The 17039-nt window shown below is 52.4% G+C and overlaps 5 protein-coding genes across 5 annotated transcripts; 2 read left to right on the forward strand and 3 right to left on the reverse strand.

The window, feature by feature from the left end:
- Positions 1 to 559: 559 nt before the first annotated feature.
- Positions 560 to 835, reverse strand: J7T55_010644 (catalytic protein; the record flags this gene model as incomplete). Its single annotated transcript, XM_053130736.1, has 1 exon — positions 560 to 835. The coding sequence occupies one exon, from the start codon at positions 833 to 835 to the stop codon at positions 560 to 562; it is 276 nt and encodes a 91-aa protein (XP_052990927.1).
- Positions 836 to 6149: 5314 nt separating this feature from the next.
- Positions 6150 to 8290, forward strand: J7T55_010645 (major facilitator superfamily transporter phosphate; the record flags this gene model as incomplete). Its single annotated transcript, XM_053130737.1, has 2 exons — positions 6150 to 6683; positions 6755 to 8290. 2 exons carry the CDS (start codon positions 6150 to 6152, stop codon positions 8288 to 8290), a joined length of 2070 nt encoding a protein of 689 aa, XP_052990928.1.
- Positions 8291 to 8855: 565 nt separating this feature from the next.
- J7T55_010646 (uncharacterized protein) lies at positions 8856 to 9585 on the reverse strand (the record flags this gene model as incomplete). Its single annotated transcript, XM_053130738.1, has 3 exons — positions 8856 to 8885; positions 9011 to 9171; positions 9276 to 9585. The coding sequence occupies 3 exons, from the start codon at positions 9583 to 9585 to the stop codon at positions 8856 to 8858; spliced, it is 501 nt and encodes a 166-aa protein (XP_052990929.1).
- Positions 9586 to 9954: 369 nt separating this feature from the next.
- Positions 9955 to 10872, reverse strand: J7T55_010647 (uncharacterized protein; the record flags this gene model as incomplete). The annotated part of the gene is made up of 1 exon (XM_053130739.1): positions 9955 to 10872. The coding sequence occupies one exon, from the start codon at positions 10870 to 10872 to the stop codon at positions 9955 to 9957; it is 918 nt and encodes a 305-aa protein (XP_052990930.1).
- A 918-nt stretch (positions 10873 to 11790) lies between these two features.
- Positions 11791 to 12915, forward strand: J7T55_010648 (uncharacterized protein; the record flags this gene model as incomplete). The annotated part of the gene is made up of 1 exon (XM_053130740.1): positions 11791 to 12915. The coding sequence occupies one exon, from the start codon at positions 11791 to 11793 to the stop codon at positions 12913 to 12915; it is 1125 nt and encodes a 374-aa protein (XP_052990931.1).
- Between the last annotated feature and the right edge of the window lie 4124 nt (positions 12916 to 17039).

Genomic DNA, 17039 nt, shown 5'->3' on the forward strand with positions numbered 1-17039 from the left:
GGCACTTCGTCGTTATAAGCCAACGCCACAGGCCAGTGTGAGACCAGTCCCAGATGGGGCCAGCAGAAGTCACCCGGCTAAATCTCTTCCTAGAAGAGGCGAAACTACCTATGCCCAGACATCACATCTCATTGATTGTTCAAGAAGATCACCCAAAGGGTACGAAGCCCCTAATCAACCTGCAAAGGTATGTCATAGACCATGTCTATAAAGAATATTTGCCGTGCACCACCCGATTCACTTCCAATGAAATTTAAGGTCGTTATGTTGGACTAATATACTTCCTCTTAAAGTAGCATTGCTCTTTGCTGTCTTGTTTATCCATATTGCCTAGCCAGCCGAACGATTCGGCAGTGATTCTGTGTCCCGATAGTAATGCCGTGCTCAGATGTTACTTTTACAATTAGCCTAATCCACACTGGCGATCAAATCGAATAGGAATCTCTCATGGCTTTCGGAATAACAATGTCTCCAGATTACACTCCTAATAGACCGCAGCACACATTCAAGAACCTAGATCTATCGACAACCATACTGGAGATCCACATACATACCGCCATCAACAAGCAATATCCCACGGCTTGCTGATCCCGAGCGGCATCCACTGCTCCAGCTGCTTCCGCTTCGTCTCAATCTGCATATCCGGCTCAGCCAGCTGCGTGTGGACGGTGCCTGGCAGGATCGCATTGCCGCGAATGCAATGCGGAAGCAGCGCGATGACCATCGGCTGCGTAATGGACAGTACCGCTGCCTTGGATGGTGAAGTGCAACGGGAGCCTGCGGCCCACGAGGGCTCTAATGCATGAGATGCAGACGAAGGACCCGCCGCGGCCATGCTTCACCATTTGACGGACGGGGGTCTGACATCAGTAGAAAGCCCTGTCTAAGTTATTGTCCATTGTTGAGTCAAATTGCTTCCTTTCCAGGCTTATCTACCACAACACTGTTAGCTATATGGACAGGGCAGAATTCAAAGCCACGTTGATATCAACGCACAAGAGAAACTCAGCAACCATTAAGATTGCAGCATTAGAATGCGTATGTCCAGTCCACCACATTTCTTGGCTACCGCATTTGCAAGCTGCCGCCCCGTTTTTGTGTTGGTAACGCCGCCAGCGAGGTGAAAGTTCTCCTGGTCTCTCGATGGACTCGCGTCTTGATCTCTGCCGCCTTGTCCAACAAAGTTCGCGTGTGACTGAGATCAACGTTGTTGACGCCCTGCAGAAGATATTGAGCACGAAGAGGCGCCCGAAGCTCGTCGCAACGTCGCTGATCGGCGCTTCTGCCCAAGTATTAGTGAAAATAAGCTTAACAATATATCACGAGCCCTGCCAATGCCACTATTGGTCGGTTTCAAAAGATCATAAAGAGATCGGTCCCCGAAGAAGCGCCTCATCGCTGTTTAATCTCAACGGAGAGGTCCGAGTATACCCTAGGCACTTAGCTTAGCCATCAAAATTATATACACCATCTAGTAATGATCGAAGTCAGGCAATATCATCTGGCCGACGCAAACCTATCATGCGACATCTGGTCATCCAGAGCCAGCGAAGGCACAGCAGCTGAACGACTCTCGTTGTCGCCATTCAAATCATGTCCCAACAGCCGCACACACCACAAAGAGAAGCCAGGTGGCACTGCAGCCCAAGATGTAAAATGCTCAGGAGAGCTGATCCGATATGTTGTTATTGAATCTCTCAAACGTTGCCATGGAGCGTCCTCCAAAGCGCCCCTCCAAAGAGCCCTTGGTCACTCGACCGAGCGACCGTACCACTTGCAGCTAGGCACTCACCCATTCATGCACACAAAAAACAGTTTATGTCACAAGGCCAAAAGAAGACCTACCTCAGCAGTCAGAATATCTTGTTCGTCCCAAAACAAAGCGTTTGCTACGATGCAAGTGCAACCTTGAAATAGGGGACACGGCAGATGACTATTTACCGAGGCGCAACGCATTGAAATGAGTGTCCCAACAAAGTAAGGGAATAGCAAAACCAAATTAACACTCCAGCCCTACGGAAGCTTAGTGTCTCACGAAAAGCTAAATAAATAGCTGATCCAGAAAGTGAATTCGGGACCGGCCGGAGGGTGACAAAATGAGGCATGGCATGAAAAACCTAGTGAGCAACTCGTATTATTCATGCACACTCTCTTCCTCGCTGAACCCGAACCCTGAAAAAGGGGCTGGCCCCAGTCTCGAGAAACTCTGGCTCAGGACGGCAGTGTTAGTGAAGGGGATCAATCCAAAAGGACTATTGAGCGCGTAAATTCTCGCTGATGTGCAATTCTTCTTCTATGGCTTGAAATAGTCATGATCGGCTGATTTTGGACATCTTTTGATACCAGGGAATCCACTCGGGTGATTGAAAGGGGGGTGAGGCTGGGGGCCATCGCGAGCACGTGGCCCTCATCGTTCGCGCTCGATCAGCTTTTGCAACCTTGAACAGACAGCAACACAACGTTGGCAATCTCTCCCTCTCCACCGTGCTGACTCGAAGAGTACATCGAAAAGCCGTGATGATCTGCGCGCGAGTTTTCTGATATCTTTTTTTCAGCTCAAACCTCGGCTGGGGCCAAATATAGCTAGTGGACGGCGTCGTCGGCTCCCCTGCAAGACCGGGGCAGGGGCACCTGGCCTCTCATTCCTCATTTCGACCAGCCCAGCGGAGAGGGTGGACAGCAGGTGAGGGTACAGCATCGCCAAGAAAAGCTTGAGCGGCAGTGGAAGGAGATTTCCTTGCCTTGCCGTGCCGGCGGGCGCCATGCCGCAGGCGTTAGCTTGGCGGATTGCAACGAGTGTCGTGTGACAACCTGCCTCTTCTAGCTGTATGGCCGACTTCCACTGTCCGAGTCATTCATGCCTCTGGCGCGAAGGACAGAGGCAGATTCAGAGAAACGACGAAGGAGAGAGATGGGAGTTGAGGGAGCTTAGTGCCGTCGGCGAAACTCTGGACTTCCAGGCCTCGCCGGCCCCCCGGAGGTGATTGTCATGCGCTCGCCCGACGCCGACTCCGACACGGCGCGACTTGGGTATCTGGACGGGGCGACCGGTCTCAGGCATCCGGGACATCATTTCATGCATCAATGTGCATGACAGCCCCTGACTTGTTCACGGTTGAGTGCCCAGCCCTGACCTTCACGTTGCCTCCCTGACAGGTATCCGAAGTAACCCTCATGCGTGCGCGGCTACGTTGCAAGCAACGCAACGCAGACGTAGACGCGGAATTGAGTTTGGAAGGGTGTGACCCCCATGATGCTTCTCGGTGTCCCAGCCGAGTTGGTCTGGTCGATCATGAGGGACTTCTTGCCTAATGCGCCTGAGGTTCTGCCCGTCCCACACGTGTAAACCAAACACGAGCGACGTATCCTTCGCTGATCGACTGGTTTGTCTCTCTGTCGACGGTGTCAGGTCAAGCTTTGTGGCTCCCCTTGGCTCTTGGCTCACGTTGTGATGAGCTACAAGGACGAGGGGTGGATGGGATGTCCGGCTGGGCAGCACACGCAAGTCAACTCGACCCACGCCGCCAATCCTGCCAATATGTTGCCCATCATGCCCATCGCATTCATTGCTGGTACGGATGACATCCAAAGCTCGCCTCGATGCAAGTATCGTGCCTCGCGTGCCTCCATCTCGCGCCATTCCACCCTCTCCGCGGAAGCAACATGTCAGATTCCCGTGTTCCTCGCGCAGCGCGGGTTCGCCGTTGCAGCACCTCCAGGCCGCCTTAAAGCCGAGAGAAACCAGCCCAGCCAGGTCCATTGGATGCATGGGCGCTCTGGTATGCCCGCGGAGGGAAGGATGCGGTTGGGTTGGGCGGGCTGGGTGTGCGTCGCGTCGTCGCACCAGGGGGGAGGGGGCCGCCGCCCTACCAGCAGTAAAGCCGGGGAAGGGACGAGGTGTCGTCAAGTCAGAAAGTTGTGCCGTAGGAGATTTGGAGCTCGGACGTCCTGTCAACCACGCACGTGTGGTCGATTAAGGTTTGTGATTGGTCAATGCGCGCCTGGGCGATCCCCCACCTGAGCCCGCCGAAAGAGGGAAGGAGCCAGCTGGCATGCTGGGCAAAGAGCAGGGGGGCAGGGACGAGGGGCGAGGAAACGGCAGGGCGGCGGACGGGAGGTGCAGAGGTGCAGGTGCAGGCGCAGGCTGGAAGGCTGGTTGCAGAAAGGCGCAGGCGGTTTGCAGGGGGGCCCTGTTGAAGAGATTGGGTGGGGCTGCAGCTGCACCCAGAAGCAGCCGCGTGTACGTACCTTTTCGCCTGGAGCACTTTACCGTGCTGACCTCAAGTCAGGTCGAGTCGAGAAGGGGAGACACACACACACGTACACACTGTGGCATTGTATGTTGCACTGTGGTGGTGTAGTGGCCAGATGTCGATAAGGTTGTGTGCCGTGGATCGGTCATGATGCGATCTCGATACCGAGTGTCAATACATTCTGCAAATCTGTACGAGAGACAAAATGCAGCCAAGCCATGTGGGATGCGATACAGGAAACAGGTCGCATGGCCTCGGCTCAATCTGTTCTCGTATGTTGACGGTAGATGTCTCTCGTTCCCCCCCGCTGTGGGATGGAAAGACAGAACAATTCCCTTGCACGACAATGATACAGGACTGGCCGAGTTTAGAAACAATTCAATTGTCCATGAATCAGGACTCGATCAGGTGTGTGCGAGTGCGGGTGCTTGTGTTTTGTGCTCATGCAAGTCAAGTCCACATGTGCTAGCATTATTATTAGTACGTGCCACCCACGCTTTACCACGACTCCGGGACGGATGGATATGGAATTGGGATGGGGATGGGGGGAGGGATCAGGGTTACTGGATCAGATGGGACTCGACGACCCTGTGCGAAAGGAGGCGTTTTACCCAGGGCAGATCACCTAGCATATAGACAGCCTTCTATGTCATGGTCAATTGTCTTCTGTCCACTGAGATGTCGTTGATGAGAGGCGTGTCTCGACGACAGGACCACTCGTCGTCGCGACATCGCATAGCACAAAGCATAGCATTCAGGCAGTCGACACATAGACTATGACATTGACTTGAATAGCATTGAATCCAATGCTCGTGGCGTGGATCGAGATGGGCCGATCCTCGAGCAAGCCCACTCATCATCGAATGCTCGCTTCATCCGTTGGTGGTGTCGTGGGTTCAGAGTGATGAGTTCTGAGTTCACAGCTCAGAAATCAGAGTGTGAGCGGCTGACCAGAAAGAGACACCGAGCCAGAGTGACATCAGCCATCAGCAACCCGTTGCTGCCGCACCGTCGGCATCAAGCTTTCGGCGCCAAACCCTTGGCAGAAACAAGCCGTGTGCCGACTTGACTGCGATTTTTTTCATTAACCTCCAACTTTGCTTAGCTCTCTGGCTCTACCGTTAGCCTACCCGAGTCCTGGTCGCGCTGGTCCGTCTGTCCGTCATGGTCATGGTCATGAGGGACTGGGCGCTCGTCCATTGAAAATTCCAGAAAAATGCACGATTTTGTCGGTCAGATTTTAAAAACTCTCTGTGACAGCGACAGCGACACCTCCTCATCATCCTCGTTCCTGCTCGTAATCGCCCACATTTTGGTCCCTCCCCTCGGTCTGCACGGCTCCATTTTGCCTCCGCGCAGCAGCTGGTCTCGCTTCCGCTCGGTGCAGCATCTGGCCCACGATCCAACGCGACGCTCCAGTTTTCAAACCTATTTTGTGGGCCCCCTTGTGCCTGCTGGTGGGGTCCCCTACACAGTGAACCTTTTCTCGAACTATTTTGCAGGGTTCAATCGAGCAGCATCGCACCGTATCCTGTCGTCGCCCTATCCTATCCCGTCCAGGCAATCCTGATCCTGGATTGCACACCTCCGAGGTGCCACCCTGCCGCCTCGTCCAGAGCCAGGGCCTCCGCCCGTCTTTCTTAAAAACCTCCCATCTCTTCCCTCCGTCTGCTCTGCAGTTGGTTCTCCCCTCGAGCTCTGCAGTCAAGACCCCAACTCCCCCTCTGAGGCTTCTCTCGCCCACCTTCGACTCAGGCTCTTCTTCCCAAAGCCTTCACGCCGTCTCGGCACAGACACCAGTGTCGCAGGGAGTAGCAGCCAGGAGGGTGCATCCTTGGAAACCCCTCCAACCCCTCCAAATTCATTCCCTCCCCTAACCCTCCACCAACCGCCAACATGTCGAACTTCCTCGCCCACGAAAAACACCACAACCCGTCCACCGGGCAAATACCCGTGCCTCACGGACCGGAAACCGGCGATGAGGCCTACACCTACCCACCTCACGCCGGCGTCACCTCCGAGGAGGAGCGCCAGATCTTCAATTACATCACACACCCGGACGACAGCTACACACCGGAGGGCGTCTACTGGGCTGACCTGCCATTGTCCAAGCGCATCAAATTCGTCACCTCCGTCGACAATGCCGAGGCTAAGAAGGAGCTGGGTCAGATCGGCGCCATGATGAAGAAGGACCCCCTGAGCCCTCTGAGCTGGTACTGGCACAACGCGATCTTGCCTGGTGCCGGTCTCGGTCTTGAAGGCTACGTGCTTTTCTCGATCGGAAACCTGAGCAGCTACTTTGCTGCTACGGATGGCTGGAAGGCGTGCTGGGGTAGCAAGACGACCGACGGCGAGTGCTCTGTGAACTGGATCGCTGCCGTCACCTACCTCGAGGTTGTCGGTATCATGGTTGGTCAGGTTGCTGTCGGTGTAAGTACCCGGAAAACACCCCTCTTCCGCACTTGAAAATGCAACAGCGCAGCTAACCTTATGGTCTACAGATTATTGGTGACTGGGTCGGTCGACGATTCGGTCTCATTCAGGATGCGCTCATTATGGTTCTCGGTCTCATTATGCTCACAGCCTCCTGGGGCACCACCCTCGAGGGCTGGGTTATTTGCTACGCCTGGTCCCTCTTCGTGTACAGCTTCGGTGTTGGTGGCGAGTATCCCATGACTGCGACATCGTCTATGGAAAACGCCGTGGGAGCCGGCAAGGTCTCAACCCGCGAGGACCGTCTGCACCGTGGCCGCAAGGTCACCACCGCTTTCCTGATGCAGGGTTGGGGCCAGCTTGCCAACCAGGCCCTGCTGATCGTCTTGCTGCTCATCTTCCACCACGGCCAGGGCGACGGCCCATACGGCGCCCAGACCACCCAGGTCGTCTTCCGCCTGTCCTTCGCTATTCCCGCCGTCGGAACCCTCTGGCTCGCCTACTACCGTGCCTACAAGATGCCCCAGGCCTCGCGGCAGCTGCAGATCGCCAAGAAGAAGAATAAGGTTACAGGCTACGACGTCAACTCGCTGCGCCTGACCTTCAAGTACTTTGGCGGACGACTGCTGGCCACGGCGGGTGGCTGGTTCTGCAACGACGTGTTCTTCTACGGCAACAAGCTATTCCAGGCGCAGTTCATCGAGGTCATCAGCGACAACTCCAAGTCGGTTATGACCAACTGGATCTGGAACCTGTACAACATTATTGTCGCGCTGGCCGGCTACTACTTGGCTTCGTTCCTGATCGACAACAAGCTATACGGCCGCAAGAACATGCAGCAGATCGGCTTCTTGGTGTGCTTCCTGACCTTCGTCATCCCGGCCTTCAAGCTCGACTACTACACCTCGCCCGCGGGCATCCACTCCTTCCAGGCCATGTACTACCTGTCGTCATTCTTCAACCAATTTGGCCCCAACGCCGTGACTTTCCTTGTGGCCGCTGAAGTCTTCCCGACACCCGTGCGCGCGTCAGCTCACGGCTTCTCGGCTTGCATGGGCAAGGCCGGTGCGCTACTGGCATCAGTGCTATATAACTACATCGACACACAGATGCGCTTCTACGTAGTGCCCTGGTTCGGACTGGCGGGCATGGTCATGACGTGGCTGTGGCTGCCCGACACGACGGGTCTGGACCTGAAAGAGCAGGAGCGCCGGTGGCGGTACATCCTCGAGGGCCGCGAGCACGAATACCACGGCATCGCGGTGCACCCCAACCACCTCAGCATGTGGGAGCGCTGGATGGGCGTCGGCAAGCACTACAACCCGGAGCTGGACCTGAAGCAGAAGATCGAGGACCTGCGCCGCGACTGGGAGGCGCAGGAGGCCGAGAAGCGCGAGAAGGAGATGAAGGGCGAGCAGGTCCTGGCCGACGACGAGTTCTCCGACGAGGCCCACGCCTACTTCCAGCGCACCAGCTCGCGCGACGGCGCCGCCGTCGTCAACGGCGCGGGCGAGGGCAACGGTGTGTTCGCCACCAGCGAGAGGGTCGATGAGAAGCTCCGTGGGGACAGCGCCGATGGCAGCAGCACGGAGAAGACTGGTTGATTGCATAAGTTTTGTGGACAAAAAACTAGTTGTTTGTTTATTTGTTTGGATACCTGATGGGAATACATTATATAGATACTAAATGCATACCATCTCGGACAACACTGTCTCATGAATTGTATTATCGGTGAGGTGTTGTCTGTCTCTAACTAGTGGTAGCGAAGTCATATTGGATTACACCACGCTTGACAATATCCGTACTTCATAAGGCATGAAATGATTTTGTGCTGGCAACACTTTATACTTGAGGTGCTAGTGTGCGTCAGCGTGCTCGGTATGGCCCCTGAGTGCATTGTGCTCTCTAATATGCTGCTCGCTGGAAGCTCCGCTAAAAGACTTTGGTTCAATGAAGATCCGCCACTGCGATTCCCAACTCAAGTATGGCGAGTGCGTCAGCAATTTCGTGTCATTCTGCAGAATATACATTTGGTAGCTCATAAGAACGAACTTGGGAGCCCTTACCGTCCAAAACAAATTTCCATATCAATTAAGTAAGCAAGAAACAAACGACTACTTCTGTCAGCAGAAGTCTCAAAAAGTAAGGCGAACAAGCTGCTAGTTACTGTTACAGATTCTCCGGTAGCGTAAATATATCCTGTGAAGATACCAACGAGTCAGTAAATTGAGACGAGGAGCTGGAGCCGGAAAAGGGGCTTAGGTGAGAAGAGTAGGGCGAGTGTTCTTGATGTGAGGCTTCTCTAAGCCGAGTTAACAACTTACAGCTTCATCCCGCTGCAGCATTTCAGGCGGGATATATGTCCGCTCGTCAGTGATGACGATATAGAGGGCATTCTGGTATCGCGAATCGTCGGCAAGAGACTCAGCCCCGTCGCCGGCGGTGGCGTACGACAGCACTTCCTTCCTCAGCTCCTCAAAGCCCACTGATGGTGACGTTAGTCCTGCTACCGATGCTAAAGTGTTGCATTCTAGAAGATTCCAGAACATGAAAGATGGAGATCCGTTACAGGAGAAAAGTGATGCTTACCGGGCGGGTGCTCTGCGAGGTCCCCAGCATCAAATCTGCGCTGTGCAAAGACAACTGTCCAGTCGTAGGCAATGTAGCCGCTGGCCGCCCTCTTGTAGCTCATTCGTGCCGGGACGAAAACGCGTGTCTTGACGTCTCCGCTGCCGACCTTATTACGCAGGAGGGTGGTGACCTGGTCAGTATCCTCGTCGTAGAAGGGTGGAAAGCCCGAACAGAGAACCTCGGACTCGTTGATATTGTTGGCGAGTAGGAAGGCGTCGAGTACCGGGAGCGGGACCTTAAAGCCGCGTAGGACGGTCACGACGCTCATATCGTGTTGCTGGGGGGCTTTAGGTTGAGCGGTGGTTGACGTAGAGAGACTGCGTGTAATCGGTAGTTCTAGCCAAAAGGAGACGAAAAGCAGGAGTGATGGGGCTCGAACTTTATACCACACGGGGAACTGGTGCCTGGTCTGATCCCTGCCACTGCATAACACGTAAGCTATTTTGAAAATATTAATATATAAAATATACTTCAGTTTGAATAATAAAAAATGATACTTTAGACTGTCTGAGACGCAACTTCAAGCCCATCGACTGAAATTTTCACCGAAGGTGTTAGTTGGTGTACAAAGAGAGAATGTCAGAGATTGACATCAAAGTCTAAGTCGTGAAACATCCTGAGCACCGTCAACTGGTCTTCATGACGTCTTCACCGCCTCAACAGCAGCCTTCACAACCTCATCAAGTGACCGCTTTGGAATTTCCAGCAGCTCATTCATGATATCGCCCTCTTTCTCCAGATGGCCCCCGTATTTTCCCATAACGAACCCTGTCTCGATCAGTGCATACGTGGCCCCACCATCCCCAGCCGCGGCAGCTGCCTGCTTCTCCCGTATAAATGACTTCGAGTCAATGAACTCTGTCTCGAACTTCTCCCCCATGAATCGCTCAACCGCTTCCAGCAACTGCTTCTGAGACACAGCAAAATCGCTCAACCAGACGACCTTGTTCGCCGTCTCCTCCCATTTGTTGGTCAGTGCGTTCACGACCGCAAGGGCTGTGTTCTCCTCAGTCGTCGTGCTGAACAAGCCCTCGCCATCATCCCAAAGGACGAACTTCCTCGCGGCGATGTGCATGCCAAGGAATTCATGTGTGGCACTCCATTTGAGCCACATGCCGTTCGCGACGGCCATCCATTCCATGCGGTGCTCCAGGGTGCGGAGGTAGTCCTGCACCTCACCCTTCTCGCGAAAGACGGGGCAAAGTGCGCGGGCGGCCGGGTTGTTGTTGTTGAGCCCGTACTCGGAAGGAATGAAGCGCCGGACGCCGGCCTCGACGGCGGCGGAGATGATCCGGACTTGAGTGTGCGCAGCGAGGGTTGTAACGCAGTTGATCACTGCGTCTTGGTTTGCGAAGGCGGCGACAAGTGAGTCGTGGGGGTAGTCGTCCGGGATGGTTATGACGCGAGCTGACGGGGGAAAGACGGTTCTGGTGGTGGAGACGCGTTGAAGGATTGTGATTGTCACAGAAGGAGTTTTGAGGAAAGCTTCGAGTATTATGCTACCTATGGCGCCCGAGGCGCCGATAATGACGATGTTCTGGAAAGAGGAAGACATGTTCGGTGAAAGTGTGGTTCAATAATTGTGCACTGTTTGATAGTCTTCTAGATGGCGTTTGAAAGGGGAGATAATTGTGAATACGAGAGCTGTTGGTTGTTGTTCAGTGTTCTTAAACAATCACTTTTATATGAAATCGCGTCTTATTGTAGCAACATTCAGTAGCTCAAAATCGAGTTGTTATGTCGCGTGCCGTGTTCCAAATCGCGACGAGGCTCAACTGAGTGGGCATTCGCGGTTAGGCGATAACACTCAGCACGGCGTTCAGTAATCGAGTATTACACCCCACAAGCACTCCTGCTTTTTATCGTCCAGTCTATGATGTGAAGTTTTAGATGAGCAAAACCACGCGATAAGGGGCTTGCTTTCCAAGTCGGATGTGATGTGGTTGGGAATTGATCACTAAACATTGATTACCAAGATGCGTAGCAGGGCTATGAGTAAGCGTTCCCTTGCACACCCGATGGGTGTGATGTGATTTCGTTTCTTTTCTAGATCAGATAAGTTCAATCATGCACAAGTGGTACGTTGGACAGTGTCTTATCGTCTTGCTACAACGAGGATACGTTAAAAGAGGACGTCTTGGTATCTGAACCCCTCGGAAGAATTGTTGAGATTTAGTCTAGAACGAGAAAGAATTGCAGCAAGAACATATTCGCCAAGGCGGCCCAAGTCGGGATTGAGAGTTGAGCTGACAATTCATCACTTCTAGAATCGAGTTGCTGCCCGTTGAAATCTGCGCTCTCGCTGATGAATGCGGATGAAATGTCAGTTCCAAATAGCCCAAGAGTATTTATATACTTACACGGTACGCAAACAGAACTGATAATTATGAACCCCTTGAATATGGCTAGTAACAAGTCGTCTCCAAGTAACATCGGGAAAACTTTACGTCATACATCTTGCTAATTAGTTACAATGACTTCTTCTCGTCTCTTCGAGCCACTCAAGATTGGAAAATTGACCTTGTCCCACCGCGTGGGCCTAAGTCCCTTGACTCGCTATCGAGCATCGGATGACCACGTCCCTCTGGAATTCGTGAAAGAATATTACGGACAGAGAGCTTCGGTCCCTGGTACTCTACTGATCACTGAGGGTGTGCTCATCTCCCCCGAGGATGGTGGCCACGCCAACGCCCCCGGGATCTATAATCAGAGACAGATCGACGCTTGGAAGGAGATTACAGACATTGTCCATGCCAAAGGTAGCTACATTTTCTGTCAACTCTGGGCTCTCGGTCGCGACGTCTATGCCGACGTCGCCGCCCGCGAGGGAATCAAAATAGTCAGCTCGGGCACAATCGGACTGGACGAGGAGCGACGCCCCACTCCACTGAGCACCGACGAGATTCAGGACAGGGTCCGCAACTACGCTACAGCCGCAAAGAATGCCATTGCTGCCGGTTTCGATGGCGTCGAGCTGCACGGAGCCAACGGGTACCTGATTGACCAGTTCCTCTCCGACAGCACCAACAACCGGGAGGACGCGTACGGGGGCAGCGTGGAAAACCGCTCCCGCTTTGCCGTCGAAGCTGTGAGGGCTGTGAGTGACGCCATCGGGCCGGAGAGGACTGGGGTCCGCTTAAGCCCGTGGAGTACCTACAACAACATGAGGATGGCCGATCCCGTACCGCAGTTTACGGACGTCATTCGGAAGATTGACAAGCTGGGGATCGCATACGTCCACCTAATTGAGTCGAGAGTAGCCGGGAATGTGGACGCTGTGGGCTCAGAAAGCCTTTCTTTTGCTTTCAAGCAGTTCGACGGGCCCGTACTGGTCGCTGGTGGCTTCACGCCGGAATTGGCGAGGCAGGTGGTCGAGCAGGATTTTCCGGAAAAAGACATCGTCGTCATGTTCGGGAGATATTTCATCTCTACGCCCGACCTTCCTTTCAGAATCCGAGAGGGTCTGATGCCAAGTCCCTACCATCGGGAAACTTTCTACGCGCCCAAGACCAAGAGTGGTTATATTGATTATCCCTTCAGTCAGGAGTTCTCTCAGCGAAATCTCTTGACCAAGAGCATAGATGCAAAGCAGTATTAGATTAGACACCAGAAATAATAGTTGCCTTCCTCACATCGAATCTGCGTTCAGAGGTCACCAAGGAGTGTGCCTCGTGACGCGGGGATACCGGCTGCGGAGCACCCTTTTTCAGTATATTAAGACACTTGCAACCAGGTTGAAAGCTTCTGAATTAACCAAAGGCGCGTTGGAAAACCCAGAGACAAGACGACCAACTTTAGAAGCAGATTGAGACTGGTTTTGAAACTAATGTGTTGACTTGACAAATCATTTTACCACCTGTTTCACAGATTAGTGAGGTCATTTAGTCAGAGTTTATAAAGCTTGTACCTCGAAATAATGACCATTCAAATGTCTGCACCATTCTATCCCATCCTACTCTTGAATAGTAGATCGAGTGTTGGGGCAAGAACAGTGAATGGTTTTCTAGAGCAATCCATACGAGAGATCGCCCTTATAGCAAATAAATCTCGGCACTCTGTGGATAGGTAGCTAAATCCGACGAGGGATGTGCACCGAGCTGTCTAATTCAAGTTCTGTCTAGGGCCTCGCTTTCCTTTTCAGGGCCTGGCCTCCGATGCGAACTAGGTCAGCGTTCGACAGAGCCTCCTTCTCAAAGCCACCCACGGTCTGCTCCAAAATCGCCGCAGAAAGCTCAGTCAGACTAATATTAGGGATACCTCGCGACAGCAAGTTGATGGCCCGAAACGTGTTCGCCTGCGCACTTCTCCAAAATGTAGTGGAAGACCAGACCATTCCAGGCCGGACGATATGGATATCCACCTCCCTATGCTCTTTACCGAATTCTTGCACGAGCTTCTCCGTCATTCCCTATTTAGATTAATGTCAGTGATTTCGTGGATGCCGCCCGCGCTTGTATAAATGTCGCAGTCCCCTCACATACCCGCATGATCCGATAGTCCCCTAGAATGAAAGGCTTCTTGGAGAGATCTGTTAGGGTTCCCTCTGCGCTCATATAAATAAAGACTACGGGTCTCGGTGAAGCAACATTAGCCTCGCATGTTGCTTTCAACCCCGCTATGGTGCAGTCTTGACAGACACGCTTAACCTCAGAAAAGTCAAAATTAAACGATCTGAATGGTGTGATTGCCACAGTCCTGCCAGAGTACTCTGTTTAACACTGCGTTCTCTTCGAAAAGATGAAATCACGACACTCACCAGATGCAGGCATCCGCTTCAAATAACTCCTTTCTAATCTCGTCCGGATATCCCTCATAGTCTTGGATCACCACGGTCTTAAATTTCGAGCTGTTGACCGCATCGAATTCGAGCTCGACTGGTCTGCGGGCCACAGCTACAACCGAAGTGAAGTCTGGCATGACCAGACTCTGTCTGATGAGCTCTGTGGCCACCAGGCCTGTGCCTCCAACAATTACAAGCTTCATGGGTCTCTGTTGCGACCGGAATCGGATGTCGGAGTCACCGCGGCAGGCTTGTGTTGTGTGTAGGGTGAATGAATGTAAGTTGATTCAAGAAGCACTCAACGCGTACAAATTTCGCCGGCTTCGATCCTTTTCAGTGATACGAGCCAGCCATCTAAAGTCAAGATCGGGCCGGTGTTCGCGACGACATTCCGCTTTGTGTCAGCTTGCGTATACATTGGTGAGGTACAGGGTGCATTGGCTGCGCCCACATCCTAGCCGCTAGTACGATTAGGGCACAATCACTGCATTTGAACGGAATTCGGTATTCAAAAACCCGCTGAAGTCTACATTCGATCAAACAGGGCCATACATGTCGATGTCTAGGGGGCGAAGGAATCTTCTTCTTACGCTAAAGGATGCATAGTCTGATCGAAGCTTCTCAGGCGTAACGCCGTCGGGGCCCAGGTCTCGTTCCAATCAAGATTTCGATAGACGCATAAGAATTAGTAGTTATATAAACTCTGACATAGAGGCTTTCGTTCAATGCTCTGTACTTGCTGTGAATTTGTTGCGATTGGCTTCTGGGTAATCAAAGCAATAATTGTTTTTTTTTTCGAGAACAATCCTTCAGATAGCATATTCTCAACCATTTCTTCTTCTAGAAAACATGTAATCGCTTAGGCTCAATCTTGTCGGTACTCTGTAGGATTGGCTTTCCGGTTCCTTATATGATTGGTCTCTCTTCTTCCGATGCATGTGTTCATTGATGTACGTGCGTATATCCTTGTATAGCAGAGTAGCTGCCAATACAATTGCTATAGGCACACTCACGACCCAAAACAGCCTGACAATATATCAGCTCCAAGAGTCTGTGCCAACGGCCAGAGTATACAATACATACCAGAATCTTGTACTACCCTGAGCTCCAGAGTAACCGGGCAGTGCACTGTTTCAGGCACAGTCAGGACGGGCGTCTCATGCTTAATAGAGAACTCTCATCTGTGAGTGATCAAACTCACAGTATAGCCGCACAAAGGCTCGCCGGTACGAAAAGAGTTGCAAGACTAGTGGAGAGATTCCGTAAGTATAGTCGCAAATGACATCACATACATGCGCGGAAAGGAAGCACCCGAGACTCACAACGTTATTTTCTTGGAGCTGCGAGGGATCATCAGCGTATTATTACTATCAGAGAACCATAGTAAATAAGGATGGTCTCGCACATACCTTTTTGCCTGAAGGTTCGCAAATTTCGCCCCCTCCGCCGTGGCAGCTTGGAGGTAAGAATTTGTGGTGCGCTCGATAAAACCGGCAGCATATTTCCTGGTAGCCTCAAGACGTTTCCACTCTTCAAGATCGTCTAGGTCCTGGTCTCGAATTTGTCTATGCTTCCAGCGTCTCTCGTCGTGCCACCTCCCACCGTCGGCCATGTCAAGATTTAGCATTTCAGGCCAGCTCGTTCCGTCGGCGAGGTCCTGGAAAAGACGGATTGTGCTTTCCATATCGAAGCCCAGGAGCTCTATATTTCCGCGGAGCTCCCACAGTCGATTGAAAAACTCCGACCTCCACTCGTCCTGCCACGGCTTCTCACCAAGTCGCTGAGGGTCGAAATCTGCTATCTTTGATATATTCTGCATTGCCTTGATCGTGAGTGAGTATGTCTGTTTTAGATAGATATCTACGATTGGTGCCATCTTAGCCAAGACAAGGCGTCTCACGAACTTAGTGGCGTGAACAGGATGAAAATTCGGTCTTGGGGGAGGAGCCCGGAGGATTTGGTCAAACATGGGTAGAGACCGGGTCCGTGGTGTTGCTGGGAAACTGCTCCTGTATGAATCAAAGTCCGTATCTAGCGGTGCTTCACTAAGAAGCTCATCAGTTCGTAGAGGGCGCGGTTGAATTGGCGGCGTTTCCGATCTCACACTTGTCTCGCCATATATATTGTTAAAGCCGATTGGTGTCCACATTGCTGATCCTGAGTCGCCATCGACCGCGGCCTCCAGGATTGCGGGTCTCCAGGTAGACTCATCACGAGGAATATGTAACGCAGGGACGGGATTTGGAATCATCGCTCGTCCTTTCCTGATTTTATTGTGCCGCAGAGACTCGAGTGTATCACCTCGCGCATTCGCCCGCACAATGTCGTACTCGTTTCGTTGACCAGGCTGAGTTGACCGCGATCGGGGGTCTACCAACAAAATTGCTTACCAACACCACTATTAATGTACAATCCACAGATTAATAGAATGCAGTATTTGTGAGTGCTCACCTGTCCATTGTTCTCGACTTTCCAAGCGACCCCAATAACTGATGGCGCCTTCACAAGTTGCGTTCGAAGCCTCGTCTTCAAGGTAGTCCGCTAGATTTTCTTTCTGGTCTTGTTGCATCTCGGAACTCACAAATCTGATTTGGCAGCAATCAAGTTTGTAATATTCGTTGTCTGTGATGACAATGTCAGACAGACGACTCAAACCAAAGGAAGCAATGAAGCGTATTTGAGTTATATCCAAACAAAAGTGTCATACTGTCTTTGAGCTCAAAGGGCAGTATCTCCGAATATGGCAGAACAAAATGTTCTTCGGCAGGCTGGCCAAGTGGAAGACGGGCTCTACCACGTTTGCAAAGGCTTGGAGAAGCCCAGTGATGAGCAAACACGTGAGGAGGTACTCGGAAGGCCTTTCCAACGGTCTCGACCCAGTCCCTTCCCAGATTCTCTAGAACGATCAGCTGTTTGTCGAAGAATCGATGCACCGCTTCGTT

The sequence above is a fragment of the Diaporthe amygdali genome, assembly GCF_026229845.1.
Source record: "Diaporthe amygdali strain CAA958 chromosome Unknown NODE_24_length_778219_cov_64_757418, whole genome shotgun sequence".
Classification (NCBI taxonomy): Eukaryota; Fungi; Ascomycota; class Sordariomycetes; order Diaporthales; family Diaporthaceae; genus Diaporthe; species Diaporthe amygdali.